Source organism: Ranitomeya imitator, chromosome 1 (assembly GCF_032444005.1).
Source record: "Ranitomeya imitator isolate aRanImi1 chromosome 1, aRanImi1.pri, whole genome shotgun sequence".
In the NCBI taxonomy this organism is placed as follows: domain Eukaryota; kingdom Metazoa; phylum Chordata; class Amphibia; order Anura; family Dendrobatidae; genus Ranitomeya; species Ranitomeya imitator.
Window position 1 is genome coordinate 1,183,000,983 of NC_091282.1, and position 15,471 is coordinate 1,183,016,453.

Genomic DNA, 15,471 nt, shown 5'->3' on the forward strand with positions numbered 1-15,471 from the left:
TACTAGCATGAACAATGGTGGAACAAGACAGAGAACGCTAGTTAGCTCGCACTGCTTGTCGCTCAGTGTATAGCACACAAGGCTGTGTCAATCACACACAGCAACGGAAAAGACGCTCCGCAGTAGAGCTGTGTCACTCATGCACAGTAACAGAGCAGGTATGGCGCTAAACACGAACCCTGTTAACTTCACAGGAGAACGGTACCCTCACTGGGGCAAAGGAACCGGTAGTGGGTACAAACACAGCATGTGCACGCACACTAACTCCTGCCGGAATTCTAAAGACTATACGCCTGCCCTGAGCGCACGCAGACAAGTCCACACTACCGTTAGGTTCCACACGCTCACAAAACATAAATGATCTTAGCGCACCAATGGGCGCGCCAGAGATTCTTTGATACATGTAGAAAAGCCGCGGAGACACCATCACGTGTTTCTCAACGCAAGCAATAAATAGCCAGGTCTTTCACCGGGAAGGAACAACCACGGGAAGGGCAGCATCCAAAAAGGAAAACCACCTATGCCAAAACATGGTATCCATCCACAGACATCTGTTTCGGGGTATTTGCCCCTCATCAGTGTGGAGTAGGAAACTGGCTATTAGGAGCAGTGCCTAGTTAAAGTCCTTTTACTAGGCACTGCTCCTAATAGCCAGTTTCCTACTCTGTAAAAAAATAAGGGATATGAGATGGTTTACTGTATGTAAACCATGTCTCATATCCTGTCGGGTTTGATCAGGAGATAGCAAAAGCCGGCAATTGAATTACCGGCTTTTAAGCTATCTAGCGCTGTATGAAATATAAATAAATATACTTTAATATAGTTTACTCCTTGCTTGGGTGGTCTCCAAGTGTTTATGACTGCTCGGAGATTTAGTTTTCATCGCCTCCGCTGAATGATTTACAGCTACTAGCCAGGCTGAGTACATGTGGGGGTTGCCTGGTTGCTAGGGAATCCCCACATGTACAACCCCTGGCAAAAATTATGGAATCACAGGACTTGGAGGATGTTCATTCAGTTGTTTCATTTTGTAGAAAGAATGCAGATCACAGACATGGCACAAAACTAAAGTAATTCCAAATGGCAACTTTCTGTATTTAAGAAACACTAAACGAAATCAAGAACAAAAAAAGTGGTAGTCAGTAATAGTTACTTTTTTAACCAAGTTTAGAGAAAAAATTATGGAATCACTCAATTTTGAGGAAAAAAATATGGAATCATGAAAAACAAACAGACAAAAAAAATCACTAGTATTTTGTTGCACCACCTCTGGCGTTTATAACAGCTTGCAGTCTCTGAGGCCTGGACTTAATGAGTGTCACACAGGACTCTTCATCAATCTGGCTCCAACTTTCTCTGATTGCTGTTGCCAGATCAGCTTTGCAGGTTAGATCCTTGTCATGGACCATTTTCTTCAACTTCCACCAAAGATTTTCAATTGGATTGAGATCCGGACTATTTGCAGGCCATGACATTGACCTTATGTGTCTTTTTTCAAGGAATGTTTTCACAGTTTTTGCTCTATGGCAGGATGAATTATCATCTAGAAAAATGATTTCATCATCCCCAAACATCCTTTCAATTGATGGGATAAAAAAGTGTCCAAAATATCAATATAAACTTGAGCATTTATTGAAGATGTAATGACAGCCATCTCCCCAGTGCCTTTACCTGACATGCAGCCCCATATCATCAATGAAATTTGCATGTTCTCTTCAGGCTGTCATCTTTATAAATCTCATTGGAACGGCACCAAACAAAAGTACCATCATCATCACCTTGCCCAATGCAGATTCGTGATTCATCACTGAATATGACTTCCATCCAGTTATCCACAGCCCACAATTGCTTTTCCTTAGCCCATTGTAACCTTGTTTTTTTCTGTTTAGGTGTTAATGATGGCTTTTGTTTAGCTTTTCTGTATGTAAATCCCTTTTCCTTAAGGTGGTTTCTTACAGTTCGGTCACAGACATTGACTCCAGTTTCCACCCATTCGTTCCCCATTTGTTTTGTTGTGCTTTTCCTGTTTTGGAGACATATTGATTTAAGTTTGCGGTCTTCACGCTTTGATGTCTTCCTTGGTCTACCAGTATATTTGCCTTTAACAACCTTCCAATGTTGTTTGTCTTTGCTCCAGATTTTAGACACAGCTGACTGTGAAAAACCAACATCTTTTGCAACATTGCGTGATGATTTATCCTCTTTTAAGAGTTTGATAATCCTCTCCTTTGTTTCAATTGACATCTCTCATGTTGGAGCCATGATTCATGTCAGTCCATTTGGTGCAACAGCTCTCCAAGGTGTTATCACTCCTTTTTAAATGCAGACTAACGAGCTGTTAGGTGTCGAGTTCCTGCCTCTGCACAGGGGGAATCTTGAACCATCTCTGCTGCGGTCTCCCATTCTTCTCCAGCCACAGTGGAGTCTGCTCAGCGGAGACGTCGTTCCCAGCGTCTTGCTCAGTCTCACTCTGTGCATAGGATTACTGCTGCTTTTCCTGCTTCTGCCATTGAAGCCAGTGCTGGGCAGCGGCGAGCAGATGCTTTTGGGACTAAGTCCTGCTTTTTCCCTTCTGAGCATGCCCAGGGTGAGATCTCCCATTGGAGATCGAGGGTCACATGCTCAGATGCTGCAGCGGTTCCCATTGGTCCTCCTGGAAGGTCCTGAAGGAGCTAACTTCTGTGGCAGCTTCCCATTGGTCCTTTATTGGAAGGTCCTGAACGTGCTGCAGCTATATAAGCTTCGCATGACCGCACGGCCATGCGCTAGTGTACAATTGTAATCGTGTGTGTGTTGATGAGTGCAAGTCGTTCCTTAAAAAAACCATCCCTTGTGTATGACTGTTCACGTAAGGTGTATGGCTGCAATCTAGCGCCCGTCTGTACTCACAGTGTTTACCCACGAAACAGCGCCTACTGCTGTGACCGCCAGTACAGTGCCACGTGCCATTAGAGCGCTTCTTTAACCCAAGTCAGGGTGGTTAGTGGCGTCTGCCAGTACGACAGAGTTCGCACTCTCGTGCTATTCAATTATTAGTTTTGTTATGTGCGGTACTGCGGCCCTGTGACGCAACAGGGTTCGCTTGCTTCACACAGGGTGAAGTTAACCCGTGTGTGTATTCACATTGTACCGCCATATAGTCCGTCATTACTTGGCAGCAGGTTCCATCTCTCCACGGTGGACCCCGGGCTGCGAACGCACCTTAATCTATCTTATTATTTGATGCATTTCGCTAGCCCTAACACGAGCAGATCTAATTAGATGCAGGTGTTAGTTTTGGGTATGAAAATTTACAGGGTAATTCCATAATTTTTTCCTCAGAATTGAGTGATTCCATAATTTTTCCCCTATGCTTGGTTAAAAAAGTAACCATTACTGACTACCATATTTTTTGCTCTTGATTTCTTTTAGTGTTTCTTAAAGCCAGAAAGTTGCCATTTGAAATGATTTTAGTTTTGTGCTATGTCTGTGATCTGCTTTTTTTCTACAAAATTAAACAACTGAATGAACATCCTCCAAGGCCGGTCATTCCATAATTTTTGCCAGGGGTTGTAATCAAGCTGGCTAGTAGCTGTAAATCATTCAACTGAGGCAATGAAAACTAAATCTCCAAGCAGTCATAAATACCGTATTTTTCGCTTTGTAAGACACTCCGGATAATAAGACGCACCCCAAATTTTGAGGAGAAAAATAGGAAAAAAACTTTTTAATAAATTGGTGGGGCATCTTATAATCCATGTGTCTTATTACTCACCAGGGGTTGTGGCTGCAGTGGATCAGGGTCCCAGGGTCGGTGCTGGAGGCAGGAGTGGAGCATTGCTGCAGGCTGGGATGAGGGGGTCTGCAGGGGGGCTCCTGTGCTGCAGGGGGGCTCTGGGGCTGCAGGGCTGTCTCAGGGGCTGCAGGGATGTCTCCGGGGCTGCGGGGGGCTCTGGCGACATTTTGTGAAAGACCAGAGCCCCTTGGCAGTTCGTCCATGCGTTCCTGTATGACTGACTCTGGGAAAATGGCCGCCAGAATCTCGAGAGATGAGATCTCAGCGCTGAAATCTCATCTCCCGAGATTCCGGCGGCCATTTTCCAAAGTCAGTCATACAGGAACGCATGGACGAACTGCCAGGGGGCTCTGGTCTTTCACAAAATGTCGCCAGAGCCCCCCGCAGCATCGGAGTTTCCAGGATCTCCCGGGCAGCAGCGGACAACCGCGGCAGCGGTGGCGGGCGGCAGCGGGCGGCGGCGGGCGGCAGCGGGTAACAGCGGACACCCCCTCATCCCAGCCTGTAACGGTAAGCGGTATATCTGCTTTGTAAGACGCACCCCCATTTCCCCCCCCCAAATTTGGGGGAAATAAAGTGCGTCTTACAAAGCGGAAAATACGGTACTTGGAGGTCACCCGAGCGTGCTGGGGAAAACCCGAGCAACGAGTATACTCGCAACAAGTATACTCGCTCATTACTACTAATAACCCTTTCCTGCACAAGTCTTAGACATTCCACCTCAATGTATAACAGATGGAATTTAGATTTTTCAGAACTTTTCAGACATCTCAAAATGTTGTTGGAAAATAAGCATATTTGTAATTGTAACAGAGGATAATGAAGCCCTTTGTCGGGATTCTCTGGTTTGATCTATGATCTGAGTAGAATAAGAACACTGTGAAAAGTAAACAGACTTCAAGACAAATTTGAGCAAATCCGACTATTCTGAAATTGAAATTCACATGATCAACAAAGCAGCGATGAATCTGCTGATCTGTGTTACTATGCTGATCTGTGTTACAAGACAGGAGCAGATTCATCATGGACCATAATTAACACTTATTTTCCCTTATGCTATTTATTTTGTTTCCCCTTTGTATTTATTTTTGTGACAATTGTTCTGCCGTATTTGTCCATACAAATTGTTCAGTCTTTCCTTCTTGTTGCTGATGTTTTGCATGCAAACATACAATACATGGCAGCATAGCTAAATCTTGCCACTTGGTTATCAGTAATGAGCGTTGCCTGGTTGCAACTTTCTGTAGGGTTAATACTGGCAAAAATCAATGTTAAGATGCGCAGTGGTGTGGAGCACTGGTGTTGCTAAAAAGGTAGGCGCCCATGCAAAGGAGGAAGTAAGAGTAGTGGTAAAATAGAGACCAATTGTAATGCCATAGGGACCTTCTGCTATATACGTAGCATGAATTGCCAGCACCCATTTGCAGGGCAAGTACTTTTTACCCACCAAACCCATTTTAACATTTGTGCACCAATTCATGCCTCCTTCCACTTTGGACGTTGGGTACCTTTGTGGCTTGTGACACATGACGGCGCCAGTCCTGTTTTTTTCCCATCGACTTTAGTTGCTGCTTTATAAGGGAGTTATGAGTTATGAGTAATTTTTGGGGTAGGCTTTGATCATTCCTTCCCGAGAGTTCTGGGTGGGGCATTCAACTATTTTAAAACCCAGAAGCTCCGACTCGAATGCCAGTCAATAGCATTGATATCCTGGTGCATACTGCTGTGCTCCTGTTTGTTTGTTCTTATTATTCCTGTTCTATGACCTCGGCTTGATATTAGACTATCCGCTTGCTTTACGACCTTCTCCCAGACAAGACCTCTTGACTTAACACGGCTTGATGACTAGACATTGGTGGATGTTTTACGAACAAGATCGATCATCTCAAATTCAGCACGAACGCAGCACATTCGGATTCGTGTTGGCTTTCCCAAGCATTTTTCCTCAAAATCAGCAAAATTTGGTTTCCACTAATGGTTTTGTTTTCACTTTGACTAGGAAAATGATGCTGTATGATGAACGTGTTTTATGAAGGGAGGAGGTGTGTCTAGGTCAATGGAGCTGTGGAATGTAATTTTTCATTTTATTATATTTCTTTTTTAACTTAACGTGTGTACATTCCAGCAGCCAATCAGGGTACAGAATCCATCCACAATGTCATGACACAAGGTCTTCTGTGATTTTCTACTGAAGTCACATGTCCCTGTCCATATAAAAAGCAAACATCTTGTTTTGCTGGTGGCATTTTCTCAGTGTAACAGCACACAGAGGCCCTCATGCTGCTGCTGAAAGTGAACTTGTCCATTAGCTAGCTAGGATATTGTCCTGTGCAAAATTGATCATCTGGCATCTAACTAGATTGTGCTAAAACTGTGTTGCAATGAGGAACCAGGAGTCAAATTTGTTCATCAAAATAGTTAGGCCTAATATTCAGCTCAGCCAAGAGGACCTTTTTGCTAATCCAAATAATTTGGGACAAAAAATGTTTTGCAGTGAGGAATCAGGAGGCTCCATTTGCCCTTAAAAATACTTAGGCCTATTATAGGTGTTAAGCCAGGAGGCCCTATTTAATAATCCAAATCGTTTGGTTGTTAGGTGTTAATGTTAATGAAAGCTCAACTGAAAAAACACTGTCTCATCCTATCCAAAGACCACTGACAACACCTGTTACTGGACTGGCTACTCTATTCCCTTCCATTGGCAGCCACACAGTGGTACGCCTTGTAGATGAGGGTCAGATAGAGCATGTGCTCCAGTGGATGACAAGCGCTGCATCAAGTGGCCTCTCCTCCTCTTCCTCCACTTTTACATCACACACAGGGCCTTTCTGCAGAGCTGTTCATACATTATATTTTATGAGCATCAGAGGTCTGCTCCAAAAATTCACAGAATCTAGAGGAGGAAAAGCATATGCACAATGCCAAAACTTTTCATGTTGGATCCTGGAGCACGACCCTCGTCACCAGACATCAACCACCATGGATGTAGGTGATCCTGATTAGAATCATGTAGCACCCCAGGAGCCCAGTTGCCACACTGGCATTGCCTCCCTCACAGGGGGTGATGCCATGCCTGGAAGTAAGAGGGGTCCCCTTTCCAGGTAATTTCAGAATACAACACCTTTCCTGACTCCAGACCAGAAGGGTCTGGCCTGGAGGTGGTGTTAGTGAGTTTGAATCAGAGAGCAGACAGTGAAGGAAGAAGAGGCAAGAGGTGAGGAGAATCTGGGGATAGGAGCTGCGACTGAGCTCACCCTGAGACTAAGCGCAGAAGACTGGACACCGGAGTCCATATTTTTGTGGGAACTTCAGGCCCCACAATGAAATCCAGAGGACAGGAAATTGCAGGTTTCCTGGCCCCAGCTGACTGCCATGTGGGTAGTGTTTCACTTAGTGGACAGACTGAGGGAGGGACTTGAGGAGAACTAAAAGCACCAAGCACCCAGAGAACAGCTCAGTAGGAAGGCCTCCAACCCCACCTGGCTAGGGGGACTCTGAATTTATTCCAGGCTGCCCGGATCTCCATCACCAGCTGTGAATTGTGTCCTGGACTGCACCTTCAACCTGAGATTAAAGGTAAAGAAACTACAGTCCTTGTGTCCTCCACTCATTTCCTGCACCCCCATTCCTGCACCCCAACATCTACCATCCCTCATAAACTGTTCTGGTAACCCACCTGCGAGATGCGGAACCATCTCAGCTGAAACACCACCGGCCCCAGCGATCCCCTTAAGCAGCGTTAGCCATCTATAGCCAAACACCACATTCGAGGTCACGTACAATCACTTATGAACTTCCCCATTCTTATTTTTATTGCATGCCCAGGGCCACAGACCAGGTCATTGCTGTCGTGAACACCCATTTAAGAGCCATGCGACCCGGTTCTGAGTACGCCACGGCCCTAGTGGGTGCTGCACTTAGATACAAGAAGCGCAAGCAGACTGTACTGTGGTGTCAGGGCATGACATGGAGGAGGGTGACTCTCAGGGCGAGGTGTGGAAGAACAGAGAGAATAATGATGAGGTTGTAGATCCTACTTGGTGTGAACCCAGAGGTACGCAGTTGAGTAACTAAGTAGATAAGGTGGAGGAGGAGGAAAATGAAGAGGTTACGCTGCAGCTTCCCGCACAGAAACTGAGTGATGCAACCATGACAAGCACTGTATCTTCAGCCACAACTCTGGCTGTGGCCAGCACTGGTCGCGAGCCTGCAGTTTGCAGGAGCCACAAGAGTTGCCTAGATTGGGCCTTTATTGAGACCAAAAAGGATGACTCAACTCACATTTTCTGCCAAATTTTGAAAAAAAGACTCAGGTAAAGAAACTACAGTCCTTGTATCCTCCACTCATTTCCTGCACCCTCACTCCTGCACCTGAACGTCTACCATCCCTCATAAAATGTTCTGGTAACCCACCTGCGAGAAGCCGAACCATCTCAGCTACAACACCACCGGCCCCAGTGGTCCCCTTAAGCAGCGTTGGCCATCTATACCCGAACACAACAGGTGGCGTCACGTACAATCCCTTATGAACTTCCCTTTCTTATATTTATTGCGTGCCCAGGGCCACGGACCAGGTCATTGCTGTCGTGAACACCCCTTTAAGAGCCATGCAACCCGATTCTGAGTGCCCCATAGCCCTAGCAGATGTTGCACTCAGATACAAGAAGCGCACGCGGACTGTGCTGTGGTGTCAGGGCATGTCGTGGAAGAGGGCGACTCTCAGGGCGAGGTGTGGGAGAACAGAGAGGATAATGATGAGGTTGTAGATCCCACTTGGTGTGAACCCAGAGGTACGCAGCTGAGTAACTAAGCAGAGAAGGTGGAGGAGGAGGAAAACAAAGAGGTTACATTGCAGCTTCCTGCACAGACACCGAGTGATGCAAACATGACAAGCACTGTATCTTGAGCTACAACTCTGGTTGTGGCCAGCACAGGTCACGAGCCTGCAGTTTGCAGGAGCAGCAAGAGTTGCCTAGATTGGGCCTTTATTGAGACCAAAAAGGATGACTCAACTCACATTATCTGCCAAATTTGAAAAAAAAAGACTCAGTAAAGGCAAAATTGCAATAATTTGACAACTACATGCATGAACCGGCACATATGCAATCAACATGCCTTAGTCTGGGAATCTTTCTGCACTAAGGTGCGAACTAGCGGGCCTTGCGAATCATTGGCCGTTCCATCCACCACATCTGCTGCTTCTTCCTACTTCATCACCATGCCAAGTCTTCTCACACAGGTCTCTGGCCATAGAAACTTCACTTGTTTACCCCCTACAGTCGAGGTGAGTGAGAGCCCATCAGCTGATACAAAAGTGGACATGTTTTTTTGACACATAACAGATCTTTCTCAATACACCATATCATCTCCACCTGCACTTCACTCACAGTCCAACAGTGTGTCCTGTTCACCCTACTCCACCTTCTCTCAACACAGCAGCTAGCCCTCGGTCTTGCCATTGTGGTCGCCTACAGGAAATGTGTGATTGCAGTTGTGTGCACTTACAGGCTTCAATAGGCCCTCTGCGATGTGTAGCTGGGGCCTGCTGATGGCCTCCATCGCTACTATCTTGGCACTCCTCTTAAGCTCAGCTACAGAGACTGCACTTTACACTGCATACTACATAGTATTGCAGTTTATTGCATACTCAATCAAACAATCACAGGCTCAAGTCCCCTAAAGGTACAAAAATAAAATATAAAGAAAGTTTTAAAAAAATATAAATAATTTCTCAGTTTAAAAAATAAATGAATAATAAACTTACAAGTATGTGATGTCACAGCATTCATTAAAGTCTGGTCTATTAAAATATAAAAATATTTAAGTTGAAAGCTGAAAAGAAAAGGTGCCCAGTATACATTTTTTTAGTCCACGCATTTCCCCCAAAAATGCAATAAAAAGTGATTAATTTGTCGAATGTACCACATAAAGATATAAATAAAAATATCAGCTCAGCATACAGAGAACAAGCCCTCACACAACTCCATCGTTGAAAAAGCACAAAAACTTGTGCGTCTCAGAGAATGGCGACAAGCATAATTTGTTTTTGCAAACTTCTAAACCCTATTTCACCAATAAAATCTAAAGAAAACATACAAGTTTGATATTGCCGTAATTGTAATGACTTGGAGTATAATGTTGCTACTTCGTTTTAACAGCACAATGCATTCTGTAAATATTCATATACACAGGTAGTAAAATGTAGATAAAGCATGGCTAGAATTCATATAAGATCCATCAACAGTAGTAAGAATTATTAACATTTAAACAGAGATAAAAGTGGAAAAATAAAGAAAGACAGTTAAGATGATGAATATTTAATACCAAGAAGCTATTTCATATTTGCTGAGCCACGTAATAATTGAGTAAAATAAATGAAGTCAACCTACCTCCACTGAAGCTGTACCATTCCGCACCATTTATTATGGATCCTTTCTTAACAAAATTTCCACCACATCTTTCGGTCAACTGGTCTGACATTTTGGGATTTGAAGCGACATAGGTTTTTGAAAGTAACTTAAATACCTGATGAAATGGATGAAGATTGATTTGCGAATAACACCATGGCTGCTTTCTTTTTAATAGATAACTTTATTTGAAATATTGTTCAAAATGATATTTTATTTACATTTGATTTAGTTTTTCTTGCTAAGAATAGGGATCAATTGAGCCATTTCAGTCAACTGTCAAAATAATGAAATATTCATGCAGAACCTTATTTTTGTGTTAGATTAATGTTGGTGTAGGCATTAAATGTAGTTTGCCTGAATTCAGATACACGAAAGCTAAGAACAGTTGTCACTTCCCTTCCCCCACCCATTTGGTAAAATAACCCCAAATTTCTCCTTTTAAAGACAGTAAAGTTCAACATTCCTACATGCCTTTTTGATGAAAATGTGATTAATATATCACTTTCATCACAAATGTAAAAAGACAAGTTATTCTTCTCTAAGAAGATCAGACACCAAATGTTTCATGTTGAACTGGATAGACCATGTAATAGTGGCTGAAGAATGGAATACATTTTTTTTGTTTTTTTGTTTTTCTTTTAATCTTACTTCTACATTGCAGATATATTGCCAATCAAAGTATTTGGCACTGAATGAGTTAACTTTTGTTAAGACTAATGGTTTTCACTGGAGGAGTGTACTTCTTCTCCGTCTATGAGTTGTCCAATCATAATCAGGCAGCAACACAGCAGAAAAAGGACACACCCCCACCATAGCTTAGAGCAGGTTTCTCAGACGGTGAGATGTAATGATACAGGTCTGATCTCCTGGTCTAATCTTCTGCATGATCAGAAAATGCAGCTTAGTTTAGCTGTGACACAATAAAAACCCTTCTATCATCTCTCCTCTCTTAGTATGGTCAGCTCTACTGTACTGCCCTTTCGTTCAAAAGAAGGAAAGGAAAAAAGAAAGAAAAATTAGAAAGGATAACAGCAATCAAAAAAATTGTGCAAATAAACTGGCCTTTTCCTTATTCTATTGCAATGTCTCAGATTATAGAATATATATTTTATATGGTGCCTGCTTCTCACCTTGTCGTCTGGAGTAGGAGAAAACATTTTTTCTTCTAATGGATGTTTTGAGAAGTCATAAGGGTAACTGACAACCAAGTCACCTCCGTGAAGACTCCCAGATAGAACAAATGGGATTTTTCTCATCCATTTCATGACCGCTTTTGTCTCTGGAGCGACCTACATGGAAATGAGGGAAATATAGAAGATGTAAACTGCCTCAATAGGGTATAGTAGTGCCTGGAGGAGACCACTGTAGGATTTCAGTATAGATACTGGTGACATAGGACCAATATCCATGATGGGGCAGTAGAATATGCCAGCAGGATCTAATTGATGGGCATCTAGCAATTGTGACCTGTGCTATTAGCTAGGTCAAGTTGAAGAATGATTGGAATGCACCAATGAGATTCTTCCATTGGCTCTTTCAGGCATCCACATGGACACTGTTGACTATCAATCGGATATTGGTAATAATCCCACCATCGTGCCTAGTCATGTAAACAACACAATGAGGACAGAAAATGTCTTCATATTTCAATTACTTTAAAGTTTTAGTTCCAGACGTTTGCATATAGTAAGTGGATCATTTCATTGTTTAAAGCTAAACGGTTAAAAGTAAACCCATCCTGGTCATGTGATGACTACTCAGGAGCACTTTACACTAGCAGGGATTGTAGGGATGGAGACGGAAAGTGACAACACAGCATTTATTTTTTTTCCACAGTTCTGGAGACATAGGCCATTGTTCGTATGATACTGAACGTTGACTCTTGAATGGATGTTTGTTGTAGTTGTGACCACATAGCATTTGTTCTTGATTAGGCCAGATGTGTCTTTCGGGAAAATGAAGAGACCTAAGCCATTGTTCATATAAGCCTGAATATTGACTCTTTAATTGATGTTTGTTGCAGATTATTGTGTTGCTATCCATGGAGGACAGGGACACAAAGTAATTAAACACTTGATGTTTGCTGATATGTTGATGGCAAGAAGGACCACTGTAAACTATAAAAGGGGATCTCCCTTTGTTACCAAAGAGACTTTACATGACAGTAGCCAAGGCACCATCTCTCCAACCAGAAGATTACAGATTTGAGACCCTCTACAAGACGTCAGCTCCAGCTGGAGGAATACAGATCTGCTCCATTGACCATCACCTGAACCCATGGAGATGTTTGGAGAAGCCAGGTTTGGACAATCAGGACACCTGGCCCAAAGGAGACGTTCACAGAAGACAGGTTGTGAGAATCAGGTCATCTGGCTACGTACCTCAATTGACCATCAAAAGTGGGGTGCCAATGGTGGGGGTAGTTGGCCGTGGAAGCCCTGAAGTTGCAGCTGCTCTAATCCCAGTGAGCCAGCAGAAGGGTGAGACTCTAATTTACACCATCTTGTGTATTTGCTGGGACTGTTCTATATTTTATTTTCTGTTGGTGGTTCAGTAAAGTATTGCCACACTGTTTTTCTCTCACCCTCTGTTGTCTGAGTAGTATTCTGCCCACGGGGAAGGAGTTCGAGTGTTCAGTGGGATGAGCCCTTGTCCATGGGGTTTTTCTAAAGACAGCCGGGCCAGCGGACAAGAGCACCCACTGACCTTCGTGTCTCCACAGCCCCTTTTCATTAAGGTGATGAAAAGTTGTCCTCCTTCTGAGACACTGTTGATCATCTGTGTATTTTCTGGAAAATCTGAAAAGTAATTGCTTAGTTTTCCTGCAGCGCCTCCACAGGAAAAATGGGGTAATGAGTATTGAAAAAGTGTCCATTAAATGACACATTAAAGGATTGTCCATATAATGAAAAAGACTAGCCATGAAATTAGGATCCTGAACAGATTACCCCCCCCCCCAGTACTTACCATAGTACAGTATATATTAGTTTCATATACTGTATAGTAGTGACATACCTATAGGTATTTGAAAATGGATTGTGATCATCTCATAACCAGAAGAAAACCATGATAGTTCACAAGAATTTAATAAAAATTCACTGAGGCTGGTTTCACACTTGCGTTTTGATCTGCAGCATTTTAAACGCAAACGCATTTAAACGCATTTGGTGCAAAACGCGTTTAAACGCTGCGTTTTTTAGGTGCATGCGTTTTTGCATGTTTTAACGCAAATGCGGCGTTTTGACGCGTTTACAAGCGTTTTTTCCTGCGTTTGCGTTTTTGAAACGCATGATGAGAAGTGTGTGACAGCTGCCAATCATCAAAATCAACTAGAAAACCCACTATAAACAGAAATACCTAGGGTTAGGGTTAGGGTTAGGATCCCTAGTAACCCTAGGGATCCTAACCTTAACCCTAACCCTAAAACACAAACTCTAACTCTAACCCTACCTCTAACCCTAAAACACAAACTCTAACCCTAACCCAAACTCTAATCCTAATCCTAACCCAAACTCTAACCCTAACCCTAACACAAACTCTTACAAACTCTAACACAAACTCTAACCCTAACCCTAACCCTAAAACACAAACTCTAACCCCAACCCTAAAACACAAACCCTAACCCTAACACTAACCCAAACTCTAACCCTAACCCTAACACAAACTAACAAACTCTAACACAAATTCTAACCCTAACCCTAACCCTAAAACACAAACTCTAACCCTAACCCTAAAACACAAACTCTAACCCTAACCCAAACTCTAACCCTAACCCTAACACAAACTCTAACAAACACTAACACAAACTCTAACCCTAACCCTAACCCTAAAACACAAAGTCTAACCCTAACCGTAAAACACAAGCTCTAACCCTAACCCTAACCCAAACTCTAACCCTAACACAAACTCTAACAAACTCTAACACAAACTCTAACCCTAACCCTAACCCTAAAACACAAACTCTAACCCTAACCCTAAAACACAAACTCTAGCCCTAACCCTAATCCAAACTCTAACACAAACTCTAACACAAACCGTAACCCTAACCCTAACACAAACTCTAACACAAATTCTAACACAAACCCTAACACAAACTCTAACCGTAACCCTAACCCTAACCCAAACTCTAACCCAATGTTATGATACGGTGGTATAGGAGAAACATGGAACGAGCTCTGAAGGAAGTGGTAACTGTACTGACCGCAGTCCCTAAGCTCAACCCAACACTAGAAGTAGCCGTGGAATGCTCCTAACTCTCCCTAGGCATCTCGTCACAAGCCTATCTTGCCTCAGAGAAAATCCCCAAAGGATAGATTAGCCCCCCACAAATAATGACTGTGAGTGGAGAGGGAAAAGACATACACAGAATGAAACCAGGATGAGCACAGGAGGCCAGTCTAGCTAAATAGATAGGACAGGATGGAATACTGTGTGGTCAGTATAAAACACTACAAAAATCCACGCAGAGTTTACAAAAAAAAAACTCCACACCTGACTAAAGGTGTGGAGGGCAAATCTGCCTCCCAGAAATTCCAACAAGACAGAATAAATTCACATTGATAAGCTGGACAAACATAGAAAGCACAGAATGAATAAGTCCACAATCTATGGACAGAAAAGAGCAAGCAAAAACTTAGCTTAGCTGAACTGGTCAGGATAACAGGGAACTCCAAAGAGATGTGAATCCAACCAGAAACCATTTACAAGTGGCACTGGCTGAAGACAGAGCCAGACCTAAATAGCCGAGCAGAAGAGAAGATAAGTGGAGGCAGCTGAAGACAGCTAACTCCAAGGAGCAGCCATACCACCAGAAACCACCAGAGGGAGCCCAAGAGCAGAACTCACAAAAGTGCCACTTACAACCACCGGAGGGAGCCCAAGAGCGAAATTCACAACACCCAAACTCTAACACAGAATCTAACACAAACTATAACACAAACTCTAACCCTAACTCTAACACACACTCTAACACAAACCCTAACACAAACCCTAACCCTAGGGATCCTAACCCTAACCCCTAGGGTTAGGGTTAGGATTAGGATCCCTTAGGGTTAGGGTTTGTGTTAGAGTTTAGGTTAGAGTTTGGGTTAGGGTTTGTGTTAGGGTTTGTGTTAGGGTTAGGGTTAGAGTTTGTGTTAGAGTTTGTGTTAGAGTTTGGGTTAGGGTTTGTGTTAGGGTTAGGGTTTGTGTTAGGGTTTGTGTTAGGGTTAGGGTTATAGTTTGTGTTAGAGTTTGTGTTAGGGTTTGTGTTAGAGTTTGTGTTAGAGTTTGGGTTAGAGTTTGGGT

At 43.2% G+C, this 15,471-nt stretch overlaps 1 protein-coding gene across 1 annotated transcript in view; it reads right to left on the reverse strand.

Annotated features, from left to right (window-relative positions):
• CPZ (carboxypeptidase Z) overlaps positions 1–15,471 on the reverse strand; it is a 153,549-nt gene that overhangs the window by 16,972 nt on the left and 121,106 nt on the right. The window contains exons 7-8 of the mRNA XM_069744760.1: positions 11,316–11,474; positions 10,165–10,300 (exon numbers count right to left, since the gene is read on the reverse strand). Coding sequence (XP_069600861.1) covers positions 10,165–10,300; positions 11,316–11,474 — 295 coding nt within the window. The remainder of the gene's footprint in view (positions 1–10,164; positions 10,301–11,315; positions 11,475–15,471) is intronic.